The sequence below is a fragment of the Papio anubis genome, chromosome 19, assembly GCF_008728515.1.
Source record: "Papio anubis isolate 15944 chromosome 19, Panubis1.0, whole genome shotgun sequence".
Taxonomy (NCBI): domain Eukaryota; kingdom Metazoa; phylum Chordata; class Mammalia; order Primates; family Cercopithecidae; genus Papio; species Papio anubis.
Window position 1 is genome coordinate 23041191 of NC_044994.1, and position 27951 is coordinate 23069141.

The 27951-nt window shown below is 35.3% G+C and overlaps 1 protein-coding gene across 2 annotated transcripts in view; it reads right to left on the reverse strand.

Moving 5' to 3' along the window:
- DSC3 (desmocollin 3) overlaps positions 1–27951 on the reverse strand; it is a 52587-nt gene that overhangs the window by 23151 nt on the left and 1485 nt on the right. For both annotated transcript variants that reach the window (XM_009192562.4, XM_009192564.4), the window contains exons 2-9: positions 18637–18721; positions 17400–17599; positions 15933–16052; positions 12130–12285; positions 10722–10866; positions 8704–8870; positions 4676–4810; positions 4074–4259 (exon numbers count right to left, since the gene is read on the reverse strand). In XM_009192562.4, the coding sequence (XP_009190826.2) occupies positions 4074–4259; positions 4676–4810; positions 8704–8870; positions 10722–10866; positions 12130–12285; positions 15933–16052; positions 17400–17599; positions 18637–18721 (1194 nt within the window). The remainder of the gene's footprint in view (positions 1–4073; positions 4260–4675; positions 4811–8703; positions 8871–10721; positions 10867–12129; positions 12286–15932; positions 16053–17399; positions 17600–18636; positions 18722–27951) is intronic.

Consider the following 27951-nt stretch of genomic DNA (forward strand, 5'->3'; position numbering starts at 1 on the left):
TCCATTTATAATGAACTAGTTAAATAATAATTTACATTCATATGATGGATATTTTACTGTAATGTCTAAAATAGATAGCTGTAAAAAATAGCAAAGCTATTTACATACCAATATGTAATGACTTGAGAGAAAGGTTGTTGAATGAAGAAGAGCACAGAATAAAGAATACAGAATATCCATGGGTGTGGTCTAAACATCCATAGATATGGAACTGGTTAAAAAAATATGATATGTCCATACCATACCATGAAATATTACCAATGTATATGTAATGAACTCAAGAGATATGCTAATTGAAGTGAAACGTATTTGTTTTTAAAAAAGAAACATGATAAGATTACCTAAACATGTTTGTGTGTATAGATAATATCTTTTGAATAATATACAGGAAACAGGTGGCATGTATTAATTCTTCCAAGGAGAGCTGAGTGGCTGACAGACCAAGTAAAAGTGAGACGTTTTACACCATGCTTTTTGTTTCTTTTGAACTTTGAATTTTTGTTCTTTTGAACTTTGAACTAATGAACTGCTTACTGAAAAATTTAAAATTATTATTTTTATTATTGAATAAATGTAATAAATAATCTATTGACATTTAAAACAATTAAATGAGATACTACAGGTTAAGCACTTGGCATAGTGTCTGGCATTTAGTAAATAATAAATGTTAGCCATTATTGTTAATTTGCATTTAATATGAAGTATGAATCTGAGAACATAATTGGATTTCATGATAAGGGGCTGCAGATATAATAGATTCTATGACATACTGAATACAAACTGCCATGTGGGCTTAATGAGGCATGGCACACGGTAATGGAAAGATAATTAATTTAGGAACAAAACAGACCAGGTTTGTACTCCAGGGTGGACAGTTAATATATGCTTGACTTTGAGGAAGTTATTTACCTTCATCAGCCTTAGGTGGTTGTTGTGTTTTTGGGGTTTGCTTTGTTTTTTTAGTCAATGTAAAATAGGGATAATAACACTTTGTCATATAGGGGATGTGAAAACTACGTACAACTTATGTAAAGTGCCTAGCATTTTCTGTGACATAAAAGGAACTTGATTCATGGTAACTTCTTTTAAAATTCTAAAAATATTAAAAGTATTTCCTTGATGCAGAAATTAAGATGTAATATCAAATATAAGGGCAACTATATTATGTTTTAAAATAGTGGAAGCAAACGTATATAAATGTATTAGGGAAATTTTTGATATTCTCCAGATGTGAAATTAGGTTAATCTGAACCAGAAACAAAGCATTATTTATCTAACTACTCCCCATTCTGGAGAATCCTGGAGTGCTACCCAGAAATGAAACAAATGCGTATCAGTCACATGGAATGAGAAATATTCCATGATATAGGTTATAATTTCCAATCATCTTTGGAAATATTTTCTTAATACCTCTATGGTCAGAACTCCTTGGACAAAAAAACATACAAAAGACCATTGAGTATATATACTCATTGATTAGGCCTTTTTAAAAATTAGAGTATATTCTTTTGAAAAAATTTACTAGAGCTCATGTTGTATTGGTCAAAAAAACTTACAAATAGAAATTTAATTCCTAATGGTATTTAAATTTTATCTCCTCTAAGCAAGACAAAACCACTGATATTAAATAATAATGATAATAATAGAGTTTCTCCATATGGCTCTTGAGTAACGGCCTTGAGAGAGACTGGAGGAGCTGCCTTCTGACCAAGGAACAGATGGACAGCATACCAAAAGGTCTGAGCATGGGTCTCTGACAGAAGCTACTGTAGTTAGCATCATCCACCCTCCCCAAATCTTAAACTATTCCTTTGACTTATTTACAGGAGAAGCCCAGGCTTGGTGGGGGTGAGGTAGGTGATCAGCAGGACTTGTTTTCTGAGCACCAGTCATGACCCTGCTGATTAAAACAGAATCTCAACAAAACAGTATGCAGTCAAGAAACCAGCCACAGTCAGTTAAACCAAGAAGATGATGAACGAGACCTCTAGTTGGCTCAATGCTCATTATATGCTCATAATAATGCATTAGCATGCTAAAAGACATTCCCACCAGTGCCATGAAGGTTTACAGATGCCATGGTAATGTCCAGAAGTTACTTTATATGATCTAAAAGGGAAGAAACCCTCAGTTCCAGGAACTCCTGCCCGTTTTTTAGAAAATTCATCAATAACCCACCCCTTATTTAGCATATAATTAAGGAGTAGCTATAAATAGAGCTAGTCAGCAATCCACAATTGCTACTCTGCCTAGGGAGTAGCCCTGCTCTGTCTGTGGAGTCACCAATTTCCTTTGTCTGTTGCTCTAATAAGCTTGTTTGCTTTCACTTTACTCTGTTGTCTTGCTCTGAAATTCTTTTCTGGGTGAAGCCAGGAATGGGCTGAGGCCCAATTTTGGGATTCGCCTGCATCAGGAGGAAGAGGGGAGAAGGGTGTCCAGGAGAACACTTAACAAAACATCTGTTGCAGTCACATCAATTCGAAACAAATGCCTGTACTACCTAAGTGTTCAGCCTTGAAAACTATGAGATACACGGTAGCCCTTTTCAGAACAATTATACACCACAGCCCCTCAGCCAGTTCCCATGAGTGCTGACAGATTTACATCTCAAGCACTGAAAGATTTGGCTCTTCAGATTCAGGGTCCCCCTAAAACCAGAGGACTCCCTCAGCAGACAGCAGGCACAGCCCAATCCGGAAGTGCGGTGAATTTAAGGATCCCTGGGGGAAACCTTCAACCAGTGGGGTCTGGGTACTGAGAAGGGATGTGAGGGGTAAATGCCCCAAGTATCCATCTTTGAGGGGATAATTATGAGGCAAGTTCTACATGGTTTCTTGAATGGATGAACACCAAAGATGACGAGCTCAATAACGCAGACTGGATTGGCTTTTCCTCCTTTCCTGTCTTATTTCCCCATTTTAACATTGGCTTCCTGGGACCCACTTCGTAAATATCTACCCATGTTCAGGTCTTTGTCTTGCATTCTGCTTTCTGGAGAGTTCAAATAAAGACTAGATTGATTTGGACTAATAAAAAACAAAAGCAATAAGCGGTATTTTCTTATTTCCTTTCCTATTACTGTCAACTGTAAAGCAGAGTGGTTTTCTTAAGTACTTGGTTTTTAGTATTCAATTTGAGCAGATCATATTATAGAAAAATGAAATAGGGAGGTTTGATGTCAAGAGTCGATATTTGACTCTTCACATCTGGACAGAACTTGCCAAGTCTTAGTATATGAGCCTTGGAAATTTTTATGGAGGAATAACTGCAAATAGAGGGGTTTATGTACCAAAGATGCCACTATACTATTTTTGGCAGATAAGCCTCTTTCACTCAATGAATGACCCCTATTCTTGTCCATAGGACAATATTAATTTTTTTTTTGCTCTGGGCAGGAAGTATAAAACCAATAATCCTTTTCAAACAGATCCCTTCCTACCCTCTTCCTACCCTGGACCCTAGAATGTACCAGCACAACCAAATATACAAGATATTGAACAAAAAATAAGTTCGTTCATTGCTGTCTGAGATAACACTAAATTTCATTGTCAATATCACCTTTAAAAGGATCAAATACAACCAGGCATATATTATAGAGAAAACGAGAAGAATATGGGCTTGTATGTCACATCATGTAAGAATTAAGAAACTGAGAATATTTATCTTACAGAAGGTAAGTCTCAAATGAACATAGCAGCCTTTTCAAAAGAATTATACCTGTTCTGAATAGCATTAGAGGAAGAATCAGAACCAAATACATGAGTTATAAGAAAAATAACCTGGGCACAGTAGAAGAAAGCATTTCTGAGAACCAAAGCATTTCAAATGTGGAATAAGTGGCCAATGGAGCTATGGAGATCCTTATAAATGAGAGTGTTCAAGCAAAAGTTAGGTGACTGGCAATCGGCAATAAAATTACAGAAGACAGACAAGCATGAGATTGGAATAGTGGTTTAAATAGATTTTAAATTCTCTTCCAACTTGCAGAGTCTATGATCTGAAACTAGTTGATTAAATTATTAGTTAACTAAAATCTGTTAATTTGCTAAGTTGTCAATTACACATTACTGTACCTTTACAACACAAAGAACACCTTCATTAGTTTCTTTGTCTGTGCTGATTTTGAAATGTCCGTTTTCGTTTCCCTTTAAAATGGTAAAATTGACTCTCCAATTGGCAGTATTAATTAAATCCTTATCTTCTACAGGTATTCGTAAGATTTCCACATTGAATGCATTTTCCTCTACAAATGCCTCATACTGAAACAGAAAGAAGTCATTGAAAATTGAAATTTTACTTTATAGACAACTTTTACAAAAAAAAAATAAAGTTTCTTCCATTCCAAAAATACTTTCCATTATAATTTTATATAGATTATTTTAAAACTATGAATCATAAACACTATTGTTTCATTAAGGGTTATCTTGTAAATAAAAGAAGTTTCATTACAAATGAAGACTGATGTTACTGCCCTTTAACAGAAGGGAGATAATAGGAGCACTAATATGAATAAATAAAATAAATTTACATATCATTTGTTTAAACTTTAATTTTACTCATAAAATATATATACTTCAAAGTATGATACTTTATGAAGTATTAATTTTATTAATTCAGTTTAAATAAAAAAAGACAGCAGATAAGACAGAGGTAGATTTTGATATTATATACTTACAGCACTTTGTCTGAAAGTGGGTGCATTATCATTTGAATCTGTTACTGTTATGATACAAGTTGATGTGCCTATCAATCCAAAAAACTGGCCATCCATGTCTTGTACTTTCATTATCAATGAGTACTTGTCTACAACCTGAAAACAAAGCAAATATTTAACTAGTCTTGAAAAATTTTTGTTAGATTTATGAGTGAAACCTAATTGCACTCACTCACTCACATGCACACACATCTGTGTGTGTCTGTGCTTTCCATATTTGCACAGACTCTAGCAATGTGGTAGACAAGGATAAAACTGAAGAGGCAGGCAGAGATTAAATTACAAAGACCCATGGCCGGGTGCGGTGGCTCAAGCCTGTAATCCCAGCACTTTGGGAGGCAGTGGGATCACGAGGTCAGGAGATCCGAGACCATCCTGGCTAACACGGTGAAACCCGTCTCTACTAAAAATAATACAAAAACTAGCCGAGGCGAGGTGGCCGGGGCGCCTGTAGTCCCAGCTACTGAGGAAGGCTGAGGCAGGAGAATGGCCGGCGTAAACCGGGAGGCAGGCTTGCAGTGAGAGCAGAGATCCGCCACGCACTCCAGCCTGGGCATAGAGCGAGACTCCATCTCAAAAAATAAAAAATAATAAATAAATAAATAAATAAATAAATAAATAAATAAATAAATAAATTGCAAAGACCCGTACTCAGAAATAGTACTTATGCTTTAAGTAACAGGAAATAGCTAAAAGGTTTTTGGAAGTCGTAGGGGCAACACAAAATAAGAACATTTTAGCTTGGTTTAGTTTAGTTTTGTTTTGTTTTGAGACAGTCTCACACTGTCACCCAGGCTGGAGTAGAGTGGCGTCATCTCGGCTCACTGCAACCTCCGCCTCCTGAGTTCAAATGATTCTCCTGCCTCAGCCTCCCTAGTATCTAGGATTACAGGTGCCCACCACAACGCCCGGCTAATTTTTTGTATTTTTGTAGAGTCGGGGTTTCACCATGTTGGCCAGGCTGGTCTCAAACTCTTGACCTCATGATTCACCCGCCTCGGCCTCCCAAAGTGCTGGGATTACAGACATGAGACACCACGCCCGGCCAGAACATTTGAGTGTTTAAAAAATATATTCTTAAGGAAGTTTTGGCATAATTTGGAGTAAGCTGAAAAATCTAAGCAATTAGTTGAAACTCGCCTGCAGCAATCGTCTAAAACAGATGGCTTGGGCCAGCGCAGTGGCTAAGGCCTGTAATCCCAGCACTTTGGGAGGCCAACGTAGAAGGATCGCTTGAGGTCACGAGTGCGACTCAGGCCTGGGCAATATAGCTCATCTCTACAAAAAAATAAAAGTTTAGCTGGGCACGGTGATGTGTCTGTACTCCCAAGCTACTTGAGAGGCTGAAGTGGATGGACCCTTGAGTGGGAGTTTGAGGTAACAGTGAGTTATGATCACGCCACAGCACTAAAGCCTGAGCAACAGAGCAAGATCTCTTCTCTAAACAACAAACAAATAAATAAATAGGGCAGGTGTCCCAAATCTGAGGCAGTAGCAATGAGGACAAAGAGAAAGGATGGCAGGAAAGTTACTTGGGAGTTAAAATGGAGTAGGACTTAACAGTAAATTCTATATACAAATCAAGAGAGAAAGAAGGGATCGAGAATGATTTTCAGGTGTCCCATTTGGAGAGATAGGAAGACAAGGGCACCACCAAACAATACAGGAAATTCAGGAGAACAATTCTCGGAGGAAGTAAACACTACTGAGGTTGGCAAAGGGGTAGAAATACTGAGTTTTGTTTTGCGTATGTTGAATCTTATGTGCCAAAAGGAAATCTAAGGAGTAAAGTCCAAAAGACACCTGGATATATGGCCTCATATGTACCAAAGAGATCATGGCCAGAAATGTCTATCCAGAAGTCATCAGTATGTAGATAATGGTTGAAATTATGGCAGGAATCAGATTATTCAATTCAGCAGAGGTTGCAGATGAGAAGAGCCTAGGATATAAGGACCTACAGCATTCCTACCATGAAGGGAATAAGAAGACTATGCAAAGGCCACTAAAAAGGAAAGATCACAGAAGCAGGAGGAAGACCAGAAATCTAAGGGAAGAGAGAGTGTTAACAAGTGTCAGCAATAGACAGGGACTTAAGGTTGCTGTTAGATTTGGCAATGAAATTTTGCAGATGGTGTGGTGATAGTGAATTGAAGTCATTAATTTGTGGTACAATCATCTTTGTGTCCTTCTTCTTTTGTCTTACTATTCTTTAGTCACGTTTTTATTCTTTTATTTTTCTTCATTTTTTGTTTCCTTCTATCTCTTCCCTCAGTCTTTATTTTACTTGAACTCCCTTCCATACTGAAAATCAATATTCTGGCCATGGCTCACACCTGTAAATTCCAACACTTTGGGAGGCTGAGGCAGGCTTATTGCTTGAGCACAAGAGTCTAGACCAGCGTGGGCAGCATGGCAAAACCCTGTCTCCACAAACAATAAAAAAAAAGCCATTTTTTTTTACAGGACCATGTGCGTCCTGTAATCCCAGCTACACAGGAGGCTGAGGTGGGAGGATTGTTTGAGCCCAGGAGGTAGAGGTTGCAGTACACCATGATTGTGCCATTGCACTTCAGCCTGGGCAACAGAGCGAGACCCCCTCTCAAAAAAAAAAAAAAAATACAAACAGAGAAAGTAAACCAATATTCCCAACTTAAAACGCTCTTCCCATATGCTTTAAGAATCCCTGATATTCTGTTTATCTTCCTCTAAATTCATTTTTTTTAATCTCCCATGATTTTTACTTCTCATGTTGTTCCCCTCAACGCTCCATGGTTATTGCCCATAAAATCCTGGTAGATTTTTTCTTCATCAGGAAAGTAGCAGACCTGGGTTTAATCCTAAAACTGTATCTTACAAGTTGTAGACCCCTAAATTTAATTTTTCTAAACTTCATTTTAAAAAATGTGATGACTAAAATCTGTTAACTTGCAAAGTTTCGATTATTCACTTGATTACCACATCATCTCTACATACTCCACAGACACAAAAGCACATTTGGATTTTCTCCTTAAAACTTTCCCACTTATTATTATCCTTATGTATTTTATCTATAACATAAAATGCTCCAGCCCCACAGAAAATAAAAAGAACGATAATTAAAACGTTTGTACTACTTCTCAGGGATTCCCACCATCCCTCCCTGTTTCTTTGTCATCAAATCCCATTGATTTCTTCCTTATATTTTCCAGTGATATTGACTCTTCTGTATAAGGTATTCTAGTTGTAGTGGGAAACATTGAACTATTCCAATAAAGCTATTTTGTGCATATAAAATTGATTCATCTGCCTTAGTCAATAATGCATGATTACTGACAAAATAGAACAATAAAAACTAAAGATAAGATTCAGTGCAATAATTTGACTTGAGCAAGTCAATCAAGGTTTCTGTCACATTTTTCCTTTACAGATTGGATATAACACCTATCTAGTCAAACAAAAATATTCTAAAGGGAAAATAAAAGTATGCATTAAGAAGTTCAATATATAAAGTACTAGATACATGACAATATGCTATTACAATCATCCAAAAAAGTGTTACATATTTTTAATAATCCATCAATTTTATTTCAACTAATCCTTTTCCCACTAAAAAAATATATATATCTATAATAATTAAAGTAGAAATCAGGGCATGATCTACACTCATAGAACAAGCAAAACTGATTGTCCTACAAGAAAATTGAGACCTTTGCTGAACTGGAACCAACTAGCCACACATAAGAAAAAAAAAATTTATAATGAAATTTTTTCTTTCCTCATCCCTTCTAAATGCCAATTGATCTGCATTTCGAGTCCTTATGGCTACTCTAACATAAGGAAATAGAAATAATATTTTTTTAAAAAAACAGAAAAAATGTTAAGAATTCGTACTGTCTTATGCCTAAAATAAAATTAAACTATTAATCCACAGGATAGCAAGTTATAATAAATGGGGGAGGGAAGCGTAATCCTCAGCGAAATGAAATTCTATGGAGTGTGTGAGCTACCTCTCTGTCCAAATAATGAGAGACTGTGGTGATTACACCTGTGCTGGGATGCACAGAAAACAGCCCAGGGGATCTTGGTGTCTGCTGCAAAATGCTGTATTTCAGGCGCGTGTGCATTGTGTCCGGTTCATCTCTGTCTGTGGCACAAACCACGCCCACTGTAGTACCTACACATTAAAAAATAAAAGAGCCTTTAATTTTCAGAATTGCTAAATATGCTTTCAAAATTCTTAAAATGCTAACAATGATGGTGGAAACCTAATTTAAAATGTATTTATTACCAGAGTATTATTTCATCTTTAGATAGGACTGATGAAGATAACTTCAAATTATCACACAAAACACTGATGCTGAAAATGAAGGTATACTTTTGTTTTGCTCACAGTTTAACACATTTGATCATAAATTACTAAAGAAATTAGTTAAATGGCAATCAAAAATAATTTGAATACATATTTGCACATATTTCAATAACAAACCTAGCTGGAGGAATAAACCATGTGTCCTTAATAATCAGATTTTTTAAAAATTGGACTTTTGATTGATAGCTAAATCAAGACTGATTAGGGGTATGCAGTAATAATATAGATGATCGATCGACCTTTAGTAGTCCAGCCTCTCCTTTCTATAATCTTTTTGCTACTTCCTGATTTGATTTGTTCTAATAAACCAGTTTAGTATCACAGCCTCAACTGATCTGAACCTACTGATAAAATGTGCTTAAAGTACATTGGGTTAAGCTGCGCATCAAAGTGTTTGTCCTTTATTTTTCTCTGTCACTAGGGAAGAGAACAGAATCCTCAAGAAAGCCTGAAACCAATTACCCCTTTTTGAAAAAGGGAAAGCATACCCCATTGCTAATTAATTGAAGGCAATATAATGTCAATGTAATGTCATAGAATTGTGAGGCTAAAAACATTATAGGTCATCTAATGTAATGAGCTCCTTTTACATGTAAGAAACCTCAGAGGGATTCCATGAGTTTCCACAGTGAGTTAGTAACAGACCCTACATCAAAAACTATGTTTTCTATGCTATAGTGGCCATTTTATTATCTGTGTGTATTCCATAACATCATGTTGTAAACCTTCACTATACACAATAGTGTATACACAATAAAATTTATTTAAAAAGAAACAAAACTAGGTTTCCTAAACTCCAAACCAATAATTTTTTAAAAATTTTAAAACTGTACCATAGAAGTTAACATCTATGACATCAAGTTAACAAAGGAAAACATGGAGGGAAAAAGCAGATATAATATTGCAGTGAAGATCTAAGCAACTACTGGAACCTTTAAAAAGCAAATTGGCAAAGTCATCCTTTATGACTGAATCCTCCTCCTTTAAACTTTATTGTGAGTAGTTATTCTCCATATTACAAGTCTCAGAAGCCATCATAAGTGCCACATTTTAAGGGCCAGGTAAACTAAAATACTTAGTTTTCCACAGGTAAGAGCAAGTGTTTAGAATGGAGAACATTTGATGTAAGTTTCTCTGAAGTTATTCTGGTATTCATTCTAAATTGGAAGTAGTGAGGTAGTAGTTTTAAAAGAAGAGAATATGAATAGGAACATAAAAAAAATTGTACCCTCAGTGGAAACCATTTAACACCTTCCTAAATAAAAGCCCCCCCCCCCCAAAAAAAAACCATACCGATTTTAGTTTTATTGTTCATTCCGCCCTGCATGTCCTCTCTTGGAGTTGAGAATAATGAAACACTCACATAATGAGGAAATGAAATAAAATACATAAACTAAGTATCACACAAAGCTTGAATAACTGTTAGCTGCCTTTACAGTTAATTAGTATCATATTGACAACGACAAAAACTTCTGTACTATCTGGGTAAGGCACATATTGATTGAAAGTGATGGGATTAAGTGTTTTCTGGTAAGTAGATACTAGTTCAGCGTTATCTCAGGCTGATCTGGCCTTGAGTGTAAAAAGCTCAATGTCTTTTAAAATGTACACGCACATGTTTAAAATGATTCTTTTTATTCTTAAAAACAGACTTACCAAGTCTACTACTTTCTGAAACTTCAAAATTATAAATTGCTTCTGTGAAAACAGGGTGGTTGTCATTTTCATCTTCTACTCTGATGGGTAGTGGGAGAGGCAGATCTGCTGAATATCCATCTGCAGTTGACGCATAAGCAATCAACTGCAAAACAGCAAGAAGAAAGTTCCATTAATATCAGATTCTGGCAAGACAGAATAAGATGCTTTCTCTACTACCTGCTTTGAAATCTTTTCAATAATAAACTACTTTGAAGTTTTTGTATTCACTCTGTTTTTAATTATCAAAGCACCAAATGGAGAAACACTTTACTGCAAAGATCATCCAGTATGTGGTGGAAATGGCTATCGCAAATAAAACCAAGGTCAGAGTACAGTGAAGTCGGGGCTGACTCTGTCCATTAGACTGAGGAATTAAATGTGAATATAAATTCTCTCTATAATCAGAAAATTATGCTGGAGAGAACAATTAAACTCACTGCAATGGGAAAAATTCCTACTACATTATCTAAATAAAGCAGCAATGCCCAATTTGTAACTACTGAGCTGTTATTATTTTACTTAATAGACCACATATTTGTAAGAATTTTTCTGACGAAATACATGTACTAATTTCCCCATTGCTGATTAAAGGCAATGTAATGTCAAATAGGATGTATTTCTATTCAACATGTGATCACAACACTGAATTGAAAATTTTCTAAGCAAATGCAAAGCATGTCACGTGGGGGACATCAGTCATGTTTGTTTACACAGCATCTCTTCTCTCTTTCTGCAGGAACAGAATCTCTCTTTCCAATAATCATTCCATCGGAATCACAGGAATGACACATGACCTCCCAGCATTTACCATATCATACTGAAAATTATCTGAGTTATTTCCCATTGACTATAAGCTCATCTAGATCAGAATACTGGCTTATTAACCCTTATTTGAGTTTGGTCTCCCACTTTCACTTTCTTATGTTGTTCTCAGATGTGATCAAATAATCATCTGTGTGGAAGAAAGACAAAAATGGAAGTAAGAGCAGTATAGAAAGAGGATTCTTCCAATCAACTGTAGACATGCCTTGAAGTGAGGAAAAGGTGCCAGTAACCAGTGAGAAAGAGAGAGAGATTATCTCATAAGCAAAACCAACTGTTTGGAAATTTACTGACATTTACATCTAAATACATTGAAATTTACGTTCCAGTATTGAACCTCTTTGCTTCATTTCAGGCTTACCTAACAGCAATTGAGACAAAGAGCTGACCAAGTATTCCAAAATGTTGCACATTCTATTTCCCCTTGATTCTAAGATACCCTCTAAGAAGGGAGTGCAAGGAGACAGGAAAGAGTAGCTGGAGTAAGCATCAGAAGAAACATAGTTTAATAATTTAAAGTCAGGCATATCAATAAAAGTCCTACATCAAAAACATCATATTCTTCACGATCCACAGGCTGAGTGCAAAATAGATTTCCAGTGTCTCTTTCTATATAAAACAAATTTAAAGGTTCTTGATCAACTCCACGTCCACTTATTGAGTAGAAGACAGTATAGTTCTGTGCTGCATCAGATTCAACCTAAAAGTGGAAAAAAAGCATGAAAACAATTAAAACTAAATTCAATTATAATTTTTTTAAACGCAGCCGATGTATCTTTTCATTTTAAAGAGACAATTTCAATAGAAAAGGTAGAAAAGAACAATAATAACCATTGTTGGCAAGAGTAAGGCAAACAGGGATTCTCATATGAAGAAGGGAATCCCAATTGGAATGTACCTTAGGAAGAAAACTGACAAAAATTAAAAGAATAAGCTATGAAGATAAACAGGGAAGGATCTTTCTGGCAGAGAAAATAGGAAGTGCAAGGGAACAGGCCGGGGTTTTGCCTAGCATGTTCAAGGGGTAGCAAGAAAGTCACTGTGATTGGAATAGAAAGAGCATGGAAAAAAGAAGTAGCAGATAAAGAGGTAGTGAGGTAATAGGGGCCACATCACATTGGAGAATTCGAGGATGCTGCCTTATCCTTGGAGTCAAATGGAAAACCACAGGAGAATTTAGACAAGAGTAACATCATCTGATTTATATCCTTACAGGTAATACCTGCTGTTTTGTCAAGCATGACTAGATGTGGTTGGATGGGTAAGGGAAAAAGCAGGTAGACCACTGAGGAAGTTACTGCAAAAACCCAGAGAGAGACTGTAGTTAGTTAGACTAACATGATAGCCATAGGGGTGGTGAGAAGTGGTTAGATTCTGGACATAATTTAAAGGTACAGTCATCAAAATTTGTTGATGGGTTGGATGTGTGGTATAAAGATGGAAGTCAAGGATGCTATGTCGGAGGGTGCTAGTATCTCTTAATATCTATTCTTCCCATCTTCCTTAGTATTTGAATTTGTAGTGATCACAGGGTTGCCCAGAAGAAAGGATTTCTCAGTCACCCTTGCAATTAGTTAGAGCCACATGCAAAGGTCGGGTCAAGGGAACACGAACAGAAATGATATGTGCAAAATCCAGTTGTGCTCTAGAAGGTGAGAAAGTGTCTTCTCCCTGTTGGACACAGAGGTGAGTCATCTGGAACCTGCAGGGACAGCCAAGCTAAAAAGTAAAGAAACCTGTGTCCTTGGTGTTTTCTCAAATTAGAGCCTTTTTTACCAGATCACACTTTTACAAGAAAGGAATAAACTTCTGTCTTGCTTAAGCCACTATTATTTGGGATTTCAGTAAAATGTACCTATGCCAATACTGTATAATACAGAAATCAAATAACTATGAGAAGAATAGACATATAGGCTAAATTGAAGCTCAATATCTGTTTCATTTTCCTTCTACAGTGTCTTCTCATAGTGCAGATGCTAGAAATGTTCAAACAAAAATAAACCAAAATCCCCAAATTTTGCAGAATCTCTTGAAACCAGAGTTCTGGATTTAAACATGGATGGTCAGATGTGTAGGCAGGTGTCTCATTTTTGCTGCTTCTGTTATTTTTGCTGGCATCACAGTTTGCATTTCTTTCTTTCTTTCTTTCTTTCTTTCTTTCTTTCTTTTCTTTCTTTCTTTCTTTTTTTGAGGTAGGCAGGTGTCTCATTTTTGCTACTTCTGCTATTTTTTCTGACATCTCAGTTCAGATGCGTTTGTTTTCCTTCCTTCCTTCTTTCCTTCCTTCCCTCCTCCCTCTCTCCCTCCATCCCTCCCTCCCTCCCTCCCTCACTCCCTCACTCCCTCCCTTCCTTCCTTCTTTCCTTCCTTTTCTGCAATAGCATATGTACTACTAGATATTCGCCAACTTTGTGTTACAAAATAAGATACAGATCAATCTTTTCACTGATGCTGGTTGGCACAGTTCAGAGACTGTTCTGAAGTTGCATGAGGAGGAATATGGCTATGGTGTTTTCCTCACTGTGCCAGTGGCACTTTGGTTCTTGAAATAATGTCTTCTCTATCATGGAGAAGTAATATTTCCCTTGGTTGTAGATTCTGTGGTGTAGCTAGCTTGAGGATTTGTTCCTGAAAGTTCAACCTAAAGTTTGTTTCTTCAGCCCTCTGGACAATTCTGTAAACTCTTTAATAAATGGTAATAAATCCTTATCTGTTAAGAACTTAGACAGAACTATGTTTTCTGCAGCTTAAACCTTATGAATCAGACTCCAATGCCCAGAGAGTTAGAAGGATTGAACTCTGCTAATTGAGATGGCTGTTTTTAGGAGAAATAACAAGCATTTTATTTCCATAAGTTTAGTTTGAAACCCTATTAAACTTCCAAGTGATAATATCAATTAGATAGTTTGGACTGGAAATGCCAAGTTTTAAGTATTCAGTGTATAAATAGCATGTAGAGTTAGGAGATCTGATGAGATCACTGAGAGAGTAAATATCAAGAAACAAGAGATAAGATTCATTGACTGAGCCCTGGAGCTCTCCAAAGTTTAGAGACTGGGACAGCGGGCTGGGAGGATGGATGAGGAAGATCCAACCAAACCTACTAAGGAGTGATCAATGAAGTAAGTGGAAAACTAGATGAGTGGTGTCCTAGGAGCCAAATAAAGAAACATTTCCAAAATAAGGGAAAGGTCAGCTATGTCAAATGTAAATATGTCAAGGAAATGAGGACTGAGATGGTGACTGGTTTTGCAAAGCAAAGGGTAAAACTAGCTATGATTGGCACAGCTTTGGCAATTAGAAATCATTTCTTAACATGCTTCATCAGTGTTCAAGTTATAATATTCATGGAGAATAAACAAATATCTAGCACTGGGGTAGAATAAAAAGTAAGTGTGAATGACGGTGGAAGGATAGTTAAAAACTGAAACAATTAGTACACAGGTTACACCATTAGTATTAAATATCAAGTACACTATTGGAAATTTAAGGGGAAAAAGGCAAGCAGAAGGCCACAGCCCTACTTCAGCAATGGTTTCAGTTGTGCATGTTCCATTTGGATCTTAATGAGAAAAGTAAACCTGATCATGTCAGTAATCTGCTTAAGAATTTCTCCTTGTTATTAAGATAAACTTACTAGTAGAATGCACATAGTCCATAGTGGTTTGATCCCTACCTCCTTCTTCAGCCTCATCTACCTGCTCCATTCCATCACAACTTGGAAGCCTAAGCCACCCAGAGCTCCTCTAAGGAGCTCTCACTTCTGTACTTCCCTCTTCTTCTACAGTTATTCACCTGCAGAAAAGTTTTCCATTCTTCAGGACTCAACTCAGTTGTCTCCCTCTCTAAGCCTTCTCTTGTTTTTTACCACCTTACCTCAGGGTTTAATGTTCATCACATTTGTTACCAAATCACCAAATAGCTCTATACTAGAATCATAGCACTCATCACTAAAGTTGTAATTACAACTAAAAGTTGTAATTATTATCCTACTTTTGTCTCCTTCACGAGGCCAGTAAACCACATGAGAGCAAGGGCCATGACTAAATTTACTTCTATCTTTAGGACCTAGAGCAGTACCTCCCACAGGATAGAGTAAGTGCTCAGTAACTCCCTGCTAAATGAATGAATAAACAAATAAAGATCATTCAATGGCTTTAGAGCCTTTCTCAGTGGAAACCTATTATTAGGTTTTTAGTGATTTTATTTCTCATTTTACTTTTGTTACACCTCATGAACATCTTTAATCAGATCTGTTTATTTTTATATGTTTAAAGAGGTATTAAATCTCAATGAAACAGACTCTTAGAATTAAAGCAATCCTAACCAGAAAAGATGTAAACCTACTTGTTGAAGAAACAAAGGGAAAGGGCCCAAGGAATTCTCTTGCATAGAGCAAGGAATAGGTGCCCATCTCCTCTTGGCACGCCTGAGAACAGTTTCTCTAGTGTGTCTTGTCTTCAGTACCTGAATTTAGAGAAAAACAAATACATAAATAAACAAAAGCATCACAGTCTACATTGTGTAAAATAGTGGACACCTCATAAACCTAATCCTTCTTTAGAGGTTCAGTGTCAGGCATTTCCACGCTGAAGCTAAACCAGTTAATAAAGTCTTTCTGCATTAGAAGGGTAAGAAAGAATATATCCAGATTTTATAGGTTTCAAGAAACAGAGAATTTCTTTTTGTACACCATTCTAACGCTGACTATACTTTCATGTTAGGAAAATCACCATTATATGCTTAGCTCTTCTTGCTTTGTCCCAAATAGAGATATATAACACATTCTCTCTACAACAATCTCCAGATAGCACTTACCTGTTCTTTTAGTTAAAAGCTCATGCCCTTAGGTCAGAGAAAGAAAATATATGTCCTTCACTGCCACAGTGCTCTATATACACTGTCTGATACGGTAGCCCTTGGCCACCATAAGTCATGTGATTATTTAAATTTAAATTAACCGGCATTAAATAACATAAGAAGCTCTATCCTTCGGTTGCACTAGCCACATGCCAAGTGCAGAGTAGCCATTAATATTGAGCTACCATATCAAACAGTGCGGACAGTGCACGTCTCTATCACGGGAGAAAGTTCTATTAGACTTTTTAGTGATGTCCATCTCATTTCATGATGCAGCAAGGGAGATATTTTATTTCATGAGAATTAATTAATAAATAATTGCATTAAACATTTAGCAAAGTGCTAAGCTGTAACTTAAATTAGCTTTATTGTTGATACAGTTAACACAGCTTAGGTGTAATCCAGCCTAAACCTTTCATCATTTTGTGACTACTTTCATAATGGCATTCCTCACTGTAAAGGCTTTGCATTAAAAAAATTCTGAATTCTATAATAGAGGGATAATCAAACCGACACCAGTGCACAAAAGACAATAGTTAGAGTTTAGAGGTGGAAGAAGCCCTCACAGAGGAGAAATAATTTAGGTTTAATAAAGTAAAACCAAAACCAGAGTTCAACAAGTGTTAAGAAAGAGAGAGAGGGAGAGACAAGAGAGTGAGAGGTAGAGAGAAAGATAGAAAAAGGGAGAGAGGGAAGGTGACAGGGAGGGAAGAAAGGGAAGGGGAAAGAGAAGGGGAAGGAAAGGAGAAGGAAAAGGGAAGGAATGAAAGGGACAGGGTAAAAAAATGGAAGGGAAGGAAAAGGGTAAGAAAACGGAAGCGAAGTGAAAGGAAAGGAAACAAAATGAAAACAAAAGGGGAAAATACCCTATTTATCCTTGTTTCTCTTTGCAATTTTTAATGAGAGTATTTTAATGAAAAAAATGCTTGAGAATATTTAATGTACTTTAAATACCTTCTTCTGATGTTCTAGCAGCACAGTAACCTCTTTCTGTGTCTGTTTCCTTTTGTCAGAAAGCCTTATGGTAAATGATCTTTTCTCATCAGACAGTACAACAGCCCTGGCTGTGTACACTGACCCGTCACTTAGAACTCTGAAATCAGGATCACTTGACTGGATGAGGTCTGCAGATCTGAGGCACTCTTCCAAATTAACTGCAAGTAAAAATTTCCAAGTTATAAGGTGGAAACACATGAGAAGAAAAAATGTGTTAAAATAATGTATATAATCTTCTTAAAAACCATGAAGTGGGATGAAATCAGCCAATCACTTTGCATTTACCAGATATCTAAACCTCTTTTTTACATTACTTAAAAAATAATCATTTTCTTTCAGTTAAAAAATAATTATCAACTGTATATTTCTATTAAATAAACCTTTTATTAAATAAAGTTTGAAAAATCTTTATATGCTTCTAATAGACTTATGGAAATGACCTTCCAGATAAAGATGTGGGCATGTTATAATCATGACAAAACTTAGCTACATGCCCCCAACACACCTGAATAAACATATAGAAGAGTTTCCCTAACAATACAATCTGAGGGTTTAAGATAGACCTATATTTAGTGAGAAGTCATGAGCCAAAGAGCGATGGAGTGTATGAGTTTGGTAAAGAGTCACATAAGAAAAATCTGATCTCCGAATTTTTCTTCCCACTGGCACTTTTCTGTACAGAATTTCCCCTGCAGGCCCACGATACTCTGTGTGTTCCAAGCTTCACAGGGCCCCACACTGAAACTCCACATTGAGTCTTTCTTCCCTGGGATTTCTGGCCTCTAGTAACGGGTAATAAAATGCATATAAACATCAAAATGTACCTGTCATCCATCCCATTCTTCAACTATTTGTCTTAACAGAAAGCAAATGGATAAATTACTACTCATATAAGTAACAACCTTTCAAAGGATTCATTTGCTCAGTCCATGAGTCGTGTTTACACATTAATTCAAATCTGTCACAGGTGGAAATATTTAGCAAAAAAGTAAAATAAACATCTTTAGGGCTGATAACATATTTCTCTCATCTTCACATTTTTAGAAGAATGATAACTTCTGGTTTACTCCCTGGAGAGACATCCCTTGTTAGTAGACTCAGGCTACCTCCAAAAGGCAAAGGTATGCTCTTTCATGCTCTTTCCAGCCTATGTAAACTAAATTTCTGCTTTAAACAGACTTTTAAAATTTCTCACCTCTGCCAATTATTTTGTCTGCCTCTAGTTTAGAAGGTACATTAAGTATCACCTTTTTGCAGGCTTCACCAGCAAGACTGAAGATCTAGAATTTAAAAGGTCACATTAATACAGTAGAAAATAAAGATTTAAAAAACATAATCATATAAATAGATATAAAACAAGCAACTGACAAAGTCCAACACCCATTTATAACAAACCCCCAGCAAACTAGGAATAGAAAGGGACTTGCTCAATATGATAAAGTTCATTTATGGCAAACAACAACTAACTTCATATTTAAAGGAGAAAGATTGAATTATTTCTTCTAGCATCAGGAATAAGACAATGATGTCTGCTCTGCTCTAACTGCTTCTTTGTTTATATTTATTTATTTATTTATTTTTGTGACTGAGTCTCACTCTATCGCCTAGGCTGGAGTGCAATGGCATGCTCTCAGCTCATGGCACCCTCCATCTCCCAGCTTCAAGCAATTCTCCCGCCTCAGCCTCCCAAGTAGCTGGGATTACAGGCACCCACCACCATGAGCAGCTAATTTTTATAGTTTTAGTAGGGATGGGGTTTCACCATGCTTCTATTTAACATTATACTGCAGCTTCTAGCCAGGAAAATTACACAAGAAAATAAAATCAAAGGCATCCAAATTGGAAAGGAAAAGGTAAAATTGTTTCTATTCACAGATGACATAAATTTGTAGATAGAAAATCCTAGGAATCCACTAAAAAACTGTCTAAATAAATGAGTTTAGTAAGGCTACTGGATACAAGATGAACATGTGACTGCATTCCTGTACACTAGCATTGAAAAATTTGAAAACTAAGCAAGAAAATTGATTTGTAGAGTATTAAGAAGAATAAAATACTTAGGAATAAAGGTCATCAAAGAAATAAAATATTATACACTGAAAACGATAAAACATTGCTGAAGGAAATTTTTAAAGACCTAGATAAATAGAGAGATAGCCCATCTTCATGGATCAGAATACACATTCCCAAAATTAATTTACAGATTCAATACAATCTCTATAAAAATCCCAGATAACTTTTTTGAATAAATTGAAAATTAGTCTTTATAGAAATACAAGGTACCCAAATAAAATTGAAAAACAAAAAAAAATTGAAAGACATATTTACCAATTTCAAAACTTGCTACAAAGCTACAATAATCAAAACAGAGTGGTACTGGCAATAGAATAAATATATAGATGAATGGAATAGAACTTAAATGCCAGAAACAAGGCCTTACATTTATGGTTAGCTTGCAGAAATTTCAAGAGAAATAAATAGTCTATTCAACAAATGGTATTGGGATGATTTGATATCTTCCTGAAAAAAAAAAAAAAAAAAGTGAATTTGAACCCCTACCTCATATTATACATGAAAATTAGCTCAAAATGAACCACAGACATAAATGTAAGAAATAAATTATTTAGAGGTAAACTTGAGAGCAAATCTTTATGATGTTGGGTTAGGAAATGATTTATTATATACAACACCAAAAACACAGTGATAAAGAAAAGTTGTTAAATAATACTTATTCAAAGTAAAAACTTCTGCTCTCCAGAAAAATACCACTTTCTTTACAAAAGTGAAAAATATAACTCATGGGATAGAAGAAAATAGTTTCAAACCAATAAAGGACTGGTATCAAAAATATTTAGAGAATTCCTGCAACACAATAATAAAAAGGCAAATAACACAGAAAAATGGGCAAAGGATTGGAATAGGTATTATCCCAAAAAAGATATTAAAATGGCCAAAAAGTAGATGAAAAGATGCCCAACATCATTAGGTTTTAGGGAAATGGTTATCTAAATCACAATGCAATACCTACTTGCTAGGATAACTAAAATAAATATGACAGAAAATAACAAGTATTGGTGAGGATGTCGAGAAACTGAAACCTCTACACATTGCTGGTGGAAATGTAAAGTGGTGCAGACACTTTGGAAAATAGTTTTGCAATTTCTCAAAAAGTTAAAAATAAACTTAAATGATCCATCAATTCCACTCTTCCTAAATGAAATAAAAACCTATGTCCACACAAAAACTTGTCATGAATATTCACAGTACATACCATTATTCACAACAGGCAAAAAGTGAAAACAATCCATAAAACGAAATTTACTTTGTTAAGTACTATACATGCTACAACAAGGATAAACCTATAAAACATACTCAGTCAAAGAAACTAGAACAAAACAACACATACTGTATGATTTCATTTACATAAAATGTCCACAATAGGTAAATACGCAGGAACAAAGTAAGTTTCCATGGGAAGTGCTTGTAAATGGGCATGAAGCTTATTTTTAAAGTGATGAAAAACTTCTAAAATCAGATTGTAGTAATGATTGCACATTCTTCAAATTTACTAAAATTCACTGAACTGTACACTTAACGAAGGTGAATTTTACGAATGTAAATTATATTTCAATAATGCAGTTTAAAACAAAAAAGGGCACTGACGTTGATCGAAAAATGACTCTTTCCAGTTACTTCTACAAATTGGTAGTGAAAGGCCTTGTCAAATTTACAAATTCACAGAAGTAATTTCAACACAATAAAATGGAATAATAACCACAAAGAAGTATTTTATTTCTGATATAATCAAATATAAAATGGATTTCTGCACAAATTAAACGATTTTAACTCATAGTAACATAACATAACTGTAAATATATCTATATACAAATATATACATTATCAAAATTATTCTAATACGTGATCTAAAATTATTGTACTTCTCAAAGATTCACCTTACCCTCACTTGAATTAGTCAGAATAAATAAAATATCTCAAAAATATGGACAAATAGGGCCAACATGTAACAATGCTGTTTAATTTAGATATAATAAGCCAAGAAGTCATTTTCAGAAAATCATAACCAGATTGCAAACTGGGACAATGAAGTAATAAGTTGTTTGCCCTTTAAAAAAAAATCATACATATGCTTAATTTAATATTTTCCTTAAGCATATAGTTGCCACCTTGGGATGAAAAATGGTTTCCTTCAACAAACCACCCATTGGCTGAAATATATTGTAACTCTATAGTTGCTATTTTTGAATCCCAAAAAACGCTACGCCCAATATATACTTATTCACATCTCTTTTCAAAATATTTCAGCTAACTGAAATATTTAAATCAATTAGAACATAATAAATGCTCTGTGTCCATCTAGATCTTTAAAAAAATGAATATTTTGCAATTTTTGCTCCATTTTTTAATTAAAATTTACAGATGTGGCTAAAGTCTTATGCTCTATTATATTTCCAACTCTTCTCCAGGGAATAGTTTTTTCAGAAGTTAGAATTTATACTTCCTCAGTAGGATTTTATACTTTTCTTATATAGTATATGCTTGGGCCTATAAAATATAAGCTGGTATTGGGTAGTATGTTGGTATTGGGTAGTATGTGTTTATATGCACCCCTTTGCCATTTGCTTTTTTCACCCAACAGTATGTTTGAGATTTTTCCATAAATGTACCACAGTTTATTACTAGTCATTCTTCTATTGATGGTTATTTAGATTGTTTTTCATTTCTTCTATTACAAATGATGCTATGTGAGCAGCACTGCCTACAGCGGAAATTACTGTGCCATACATGAACATCTTCAATTTTATTAGCTATTGCGAAGTTGCTCTCCAAAGTACTAATATCAATTTCTATTAATGCCCCCAGCATATTAAATCTCTCTATTTCCCATATCCTCCCTTACAAATAATTTTATGACTTCTTCCGTGTTGCCAACCTAACGGCTGTTTTAATTTGCATTTTATTAATTTTTAGTGAGATTGACTGTATTTTCTTGTGTTTATCTGCCATTTATTTTCTGTAAATTGTCTATTCTTCTCCTTTAATCACTTAAGTTTGCATTTTTTAAATTTATTTTTTTCTTATAGCTTTACATAGTTTGCTTTTTACCTTTTATTACAAAATCTTTTGATAAACAGAGTGCTTCAATTTTGTTTTTTTATTTGACACATCTTTATTAAAATTTTATGTATACCAGATACTAAAAAATTTCGAAGTCCCCATTGCTCAATCTTCTTTTTTAAAGTAGTATTTTTGCTCTTTTTAGACTTTGACTCTCAAAACAATTTTATGATCAGCTGCCCAAGTTCTGTAAAAATTTCTTTTAGGATGTTGATGACATTCCATTTCATTTAAATGTTAATTTAAAGAGGATTTGACATTTAGGGCTCTTGAGACTTTCCATCCATGAACATGATTCATTCTCAATTACTTATGAATTATGTTTCATTTTTGCTGTTTTTTTCTCCGCCCCCCCCCCCCCCCAATTTGAGATGGAGTCTCGCTCTGTCACCCAGGTTGGAGTGCAGTGGCATGATCTCGGCTCACTACAATATCTGCCCTGGGGTTCAAGCAGTTCTCCTGCCTCAGCCTCCTGAGTAGCTGAGATTACAGGCGCGCACCACCACACCCGGCTAATTTTTGTATTTTTAGTAGAGATGGGGTTTCATCATGTTGGCCAGGCTGGTCTCGAACTCCTGACCTCTTGATCCGCCTGCCTTAGCCTCCCAAAGTGCTGGGATTACAGGCATGAGCCACTGCGCTCAGCCGAATTATGTTTGCTTTTCAATAAAGCTTTGTAATTTTTGCTATAAAGGTCTTTCACATTTTTTGTTACATTTATCTTAGATACATTGATTTGTTTTTGTATGAATGGGATTCCCCTTGACATATTTTTGAGTTGTCCCTTGATAATATATGCAATCATGTAAAAATATTAAGCTTATATTCATGAAACTTGCTTACTTGTATTAGTTCTAGTATCTGTCAATAGATAGTGTTGGATTTTCTATGTAGTTAAACCTGTCGCTGGCAAAATGACAATTAGGTTTATTTTCTTTTAATCCTACAAGTCTTTCATTATTGCTATTTTTTATCTAATATGCTTGTTAGGACCTCTTCTGGAATGCTGAATAGAAGCACCTATACTGACTATTATGGATTTGTTTCTAACTTAAAGAGAATATTTTTTATAATTTTGCCATTAATTATGAGTCTTTTTCTTTTTTCCTTCTAACATTCATTCATTCATTCACTTTTCTTAGATATGTTTCATTACATTAAGAGAGTTCACTCTTGGCCAGGTGCAGTGGCTCACACCTGTAATCCCAGGACACTGGAAGGCCGAGGCAGGCAGATCATGAGCTCAGGAGTTCGAGACCAGCTTGACTAACATGGTGAAACCCCGTCTCTACTAAAAATACAAAAATTAGCTGAGTGTGGTGGCGCGAGCCTGTAATCCCAGCTACTCAGGAAGCTGAGGTAGGAGAATCACTTGAACCTGGGAGGCAGAGGCTGCAGTGAGTCAAGATCATGCCATTGCACTGCAGCCTGGTTGACAGAGTGATACTCCATCTCAAAAAAAAAAAAAAGTTCATTCTCTATATTCTGAGTGTACTATGAATTATATGAATTCTTTTAAAATGAACTGTTTCCACTTATTTTGAAATAATCAGTTTTTCTCTGTTGATACATTTTCTCTGTTGATACTATGTTAAAATACAGTAATAGATGTTCTAATGTGAAACCATGTTTCCTTTCCTGAGATAAGCCTTATAGGAACATCATATATTTATGCTTACAAATATATTGGTTTGCTTTCAATTTATCTCAACATTTCACATATTTGTAAGTAAGATCAGGCTACGATTTTTCAACTTCATACAATCCTCATAAAATGAGTTAAGAAGAGTACTGTATTTTTCTGTTGTTTGAAACAATTTACAGAAAGTACAGACTCTCTGTTCCATATAATTTTGAAAGAATTAACTTATCATAAGCCCGGGCCTGGTGGATCTAAAGAAGTGTGTGTGGAGCTATCTGGCTTCTAATTCAGTTTATTTAATGGTTATAGGTCTATTTAGGTTTTGTATACCTACTCAAGTCAATGCTGGTTATGTGTATTTTGTAAGAAGTTGTCTGTTTTGTCTGTATTTTCAAATTAATTGGAATTATCTATTAATATTATTATTTTACTTTTTAACCTTTGTTCTCTCCAAAACTGTACTTCCTTTTCATTCCTAATATTGTTTTATCTATGCCTGTTCTGTTTTTACTTGTTCAATTGGAGCAGGGTTTTCTCTATACTCAAGAGGTTTGGTTTAGTTGATACCCTCTACTGCTCATTTCTTTCCTTTTTAAAAAATGTTCTGCCTAAAATATATTATAAATACCAAAGATTACATATAGCATACGTGTGTGTTTTAATAAATAATAAAATGAACATTAGGGTACTTACATTCAAGGTTAAGAAATGGAACATTACTAATATTTTCAAAGTTCCTAACTATATAGCAGTAGTTCATTCATTTTCATTGCCACAGAGGACTTTATTAGAAAGAATGTACAGTTAATTCATTAAGACAACTTTTGAAAGGGATAATATTCAATATAGACTTCAGTTATAGTATGTTTCTTGAAACTATGAATTCAATTGAGATTATGTTTTTGTGAGGTTTGGATGCATTATTGAAAATAAAATAAAGTAAAAAAATGTAAAGACACTAGTATATTAACGATGATGAACTAATGACCTTTAAAGTTATTTTATAATAAAAATAACTTCTGTATACAAGAGTGCCCATATTTTAAATTAAAATATAAAAAACTAAGCTTAAAAATGATAATGTAAAGTATTACCTACTGCAGCCTAAGCAAAATAAATTGGTTTGTTGCATTTTACAGTACTAAGCAAATTGTATTAATTGCATGATAGAAAGCTTATCAGACAAATCACTAAATCCTGATTGAAAAATTTAATGCCAAAGAGAGAATGAAAATTAAAGGTGTTGTCTGCAGTTGTTTCACTTTTATGCTACTGTTTAATTTTATAGTAAATACACAAAGTAGGCTTTCTAAAATGACACCCTGCTTCAGTAGAGAAAGAAGAAAAAGAATGGAAATTTATGGTATGTCTTAAATGTGAAGAGCATCTTCTGGGTTGAACACAATAATTACAGAATTTTAAACTCTTCATCTCTCCTGTGGCCATAAGTCTTCTTCAGAATGGAAATATTACCTTTCCAATTCTTACCACTTCAAAAAGTAAATTGCAAGATTTACTGCTCTGCATTCTCAGTACTTAGATGAGTATAATAAATTTGTTTCTACCCAAACTCATTGTAAGATGGGAATTCCAGCTATCACACTTTCAGTGGAAAGTATGATTAACTGCAGGTCACCACAGATACCATCTATGGAACAGGACTGCCACATGGGAATTACAACAGGACCAAAAAATGTGCATGAGTTTACATTTATTTATTCAGAACGTGCTTCCGTATCTAGCTGTATCTCAATGGGAACATCAACAATCTCCTTTTAATAAGGTAGCTGATAATGCATCAATCTAAATATACCTATACTACAATTTTGACTTTTTTAAGCTTGCAGTTTTAAAACTAGTTTTCATCTACTTCCTTTATTTGCCATAATCTTCTTTTCATGAATGTAAAAGTCTTTAGAAATTACTATACTCCCTTTTATTTTAAAATGATGAATATATCAACTATTATCAACAGCAAAACAATCACACAAGTTTTTCTGGTAAGAACTCACATTATTCACATTAACCCTATAAAATATAAAAATTTGGATGCCTATTTATCAACATAGGTTGCAGGTAGAGTTCATATACTCCAAAGAGGAAAAGTACAGATTTGAGGGGAGTTATTTCAAAGGTTTCAACTATTTTAGTTCCTTTAGGAAAGGAGCCCATTTAACAAAATGATGGATTAGCTGTGTCCAAGTATGTGCCATTTATAATGTATAATAGATAATATAATTCTTAAAGTGGATTTGGTAACAGTATCAACACACATTTTTAAAAGAATCATATTATTTGTAACAGGCAGAAGACAACTGATCTCATGAAAATTAGTTTCCACCATCCCTAACAATTCTGGTTACATTAAGAAGAAAATACAGGCCGGGCGCGGTGGCTCAAGCCTGTAATCCCAGCACTTTGGGAGGCCGAGGCGGGTGGATCGCGAGGTCAGGAGATCGAGACCATCCGGGCTAACATGGTGAAACCCCGTCTCTACTAAAAATACAAAAAACTAGCCGGGCGTGGTGGGGGGCGCCTGTAGTCCCAGCTACTCGGAGGCTGAGGCAGGAGAATGGCGTGAACCTGGGAGGCGGAGCTTGCAGTGAGCCGAGATCGCGCCACTGCACTCCAGCCTGGGTGACACAGCGCGAGACTCCGTCTCAAAAAAAAAAAAAAAAAGAAGAAAATACACTGTCTGAGGCAATCAAAAACTTAACAATAGTGAGATGCTCCGATATACTTCTTTTTTGGTATTCCCCTCTCATTTTTTTCTTTCTGCGTGTGATTATTAGAAATTGTATTTACACTTTAGAGTGTGGTGGGGCACAGGCTGGGAAGGAGATACAGGAAAAGTGCAGAATGGGAAAATTCCTCAACCTGTTGGGCTGCTTACTGGGAAGACTAAAATTTAACAAGTCTCAGATTCTTGTTAAAGACTTGCTTTGAAAAGCTGTCTCCTTAGAACAAGCAATGTTTTAAAGATAAATAATGGTTTAAAGATACCCATTAAAGTCTCTATAAAATGAAAAGTGTTTCTAAAATGCTATGTCATTAATATTATAGTGAAAAGTTGAGAGTCGTATGAGTCAAAAGGAAGGAAATACAGACATGAGATGGTCAAGAGAAGTGTTTCGGACCCATTCGGTCCGAAATTGCAAGTGTTTGTAAATTGACAATTGCAGATGAAAGCAATTGTCATTTTATGTACACTTTCGGATATTTAAGTCTCCAGATATAGCATTTAATCTAAACTAAATGGAGTTATTTTTTTAAAAATATCTTAAACCAGTATGTCCTAGATCAAAGCTGAAGCTTCCTCCATTTATATTTACGCGCACCTTCTTCCTTGCCACAGCCCGACACCCCCACCCATGCCTTGCCAGGACATCTCCTGGTCTTCTATGGCCTCCAGAAGCCATGAGCGAATGCGAGAAAATCTGAGAGCAGCACCCGCAGTTTCGTTCCCCATCCTCAATCCCTTTGTAAAGGAAACACAAAACCCCAAATGCATGCTTGTAAACTGAAAAGCTGAAAAAGCTTTTAAATACGTTACAAAAGAACACATTTTGCAAGCAGTTTGCATTTGTAGTCATTTCATAAGCTCAGATACTTTGTCGGAACAGTTCCCGGGCAAATAGATGCGCTTATTTGTCCAATTCCTTCTGCATAAACATATCGTAGATCATAACTACCAATCCCATATTCATATCTCGCTGACCTAAAGGGAGGACA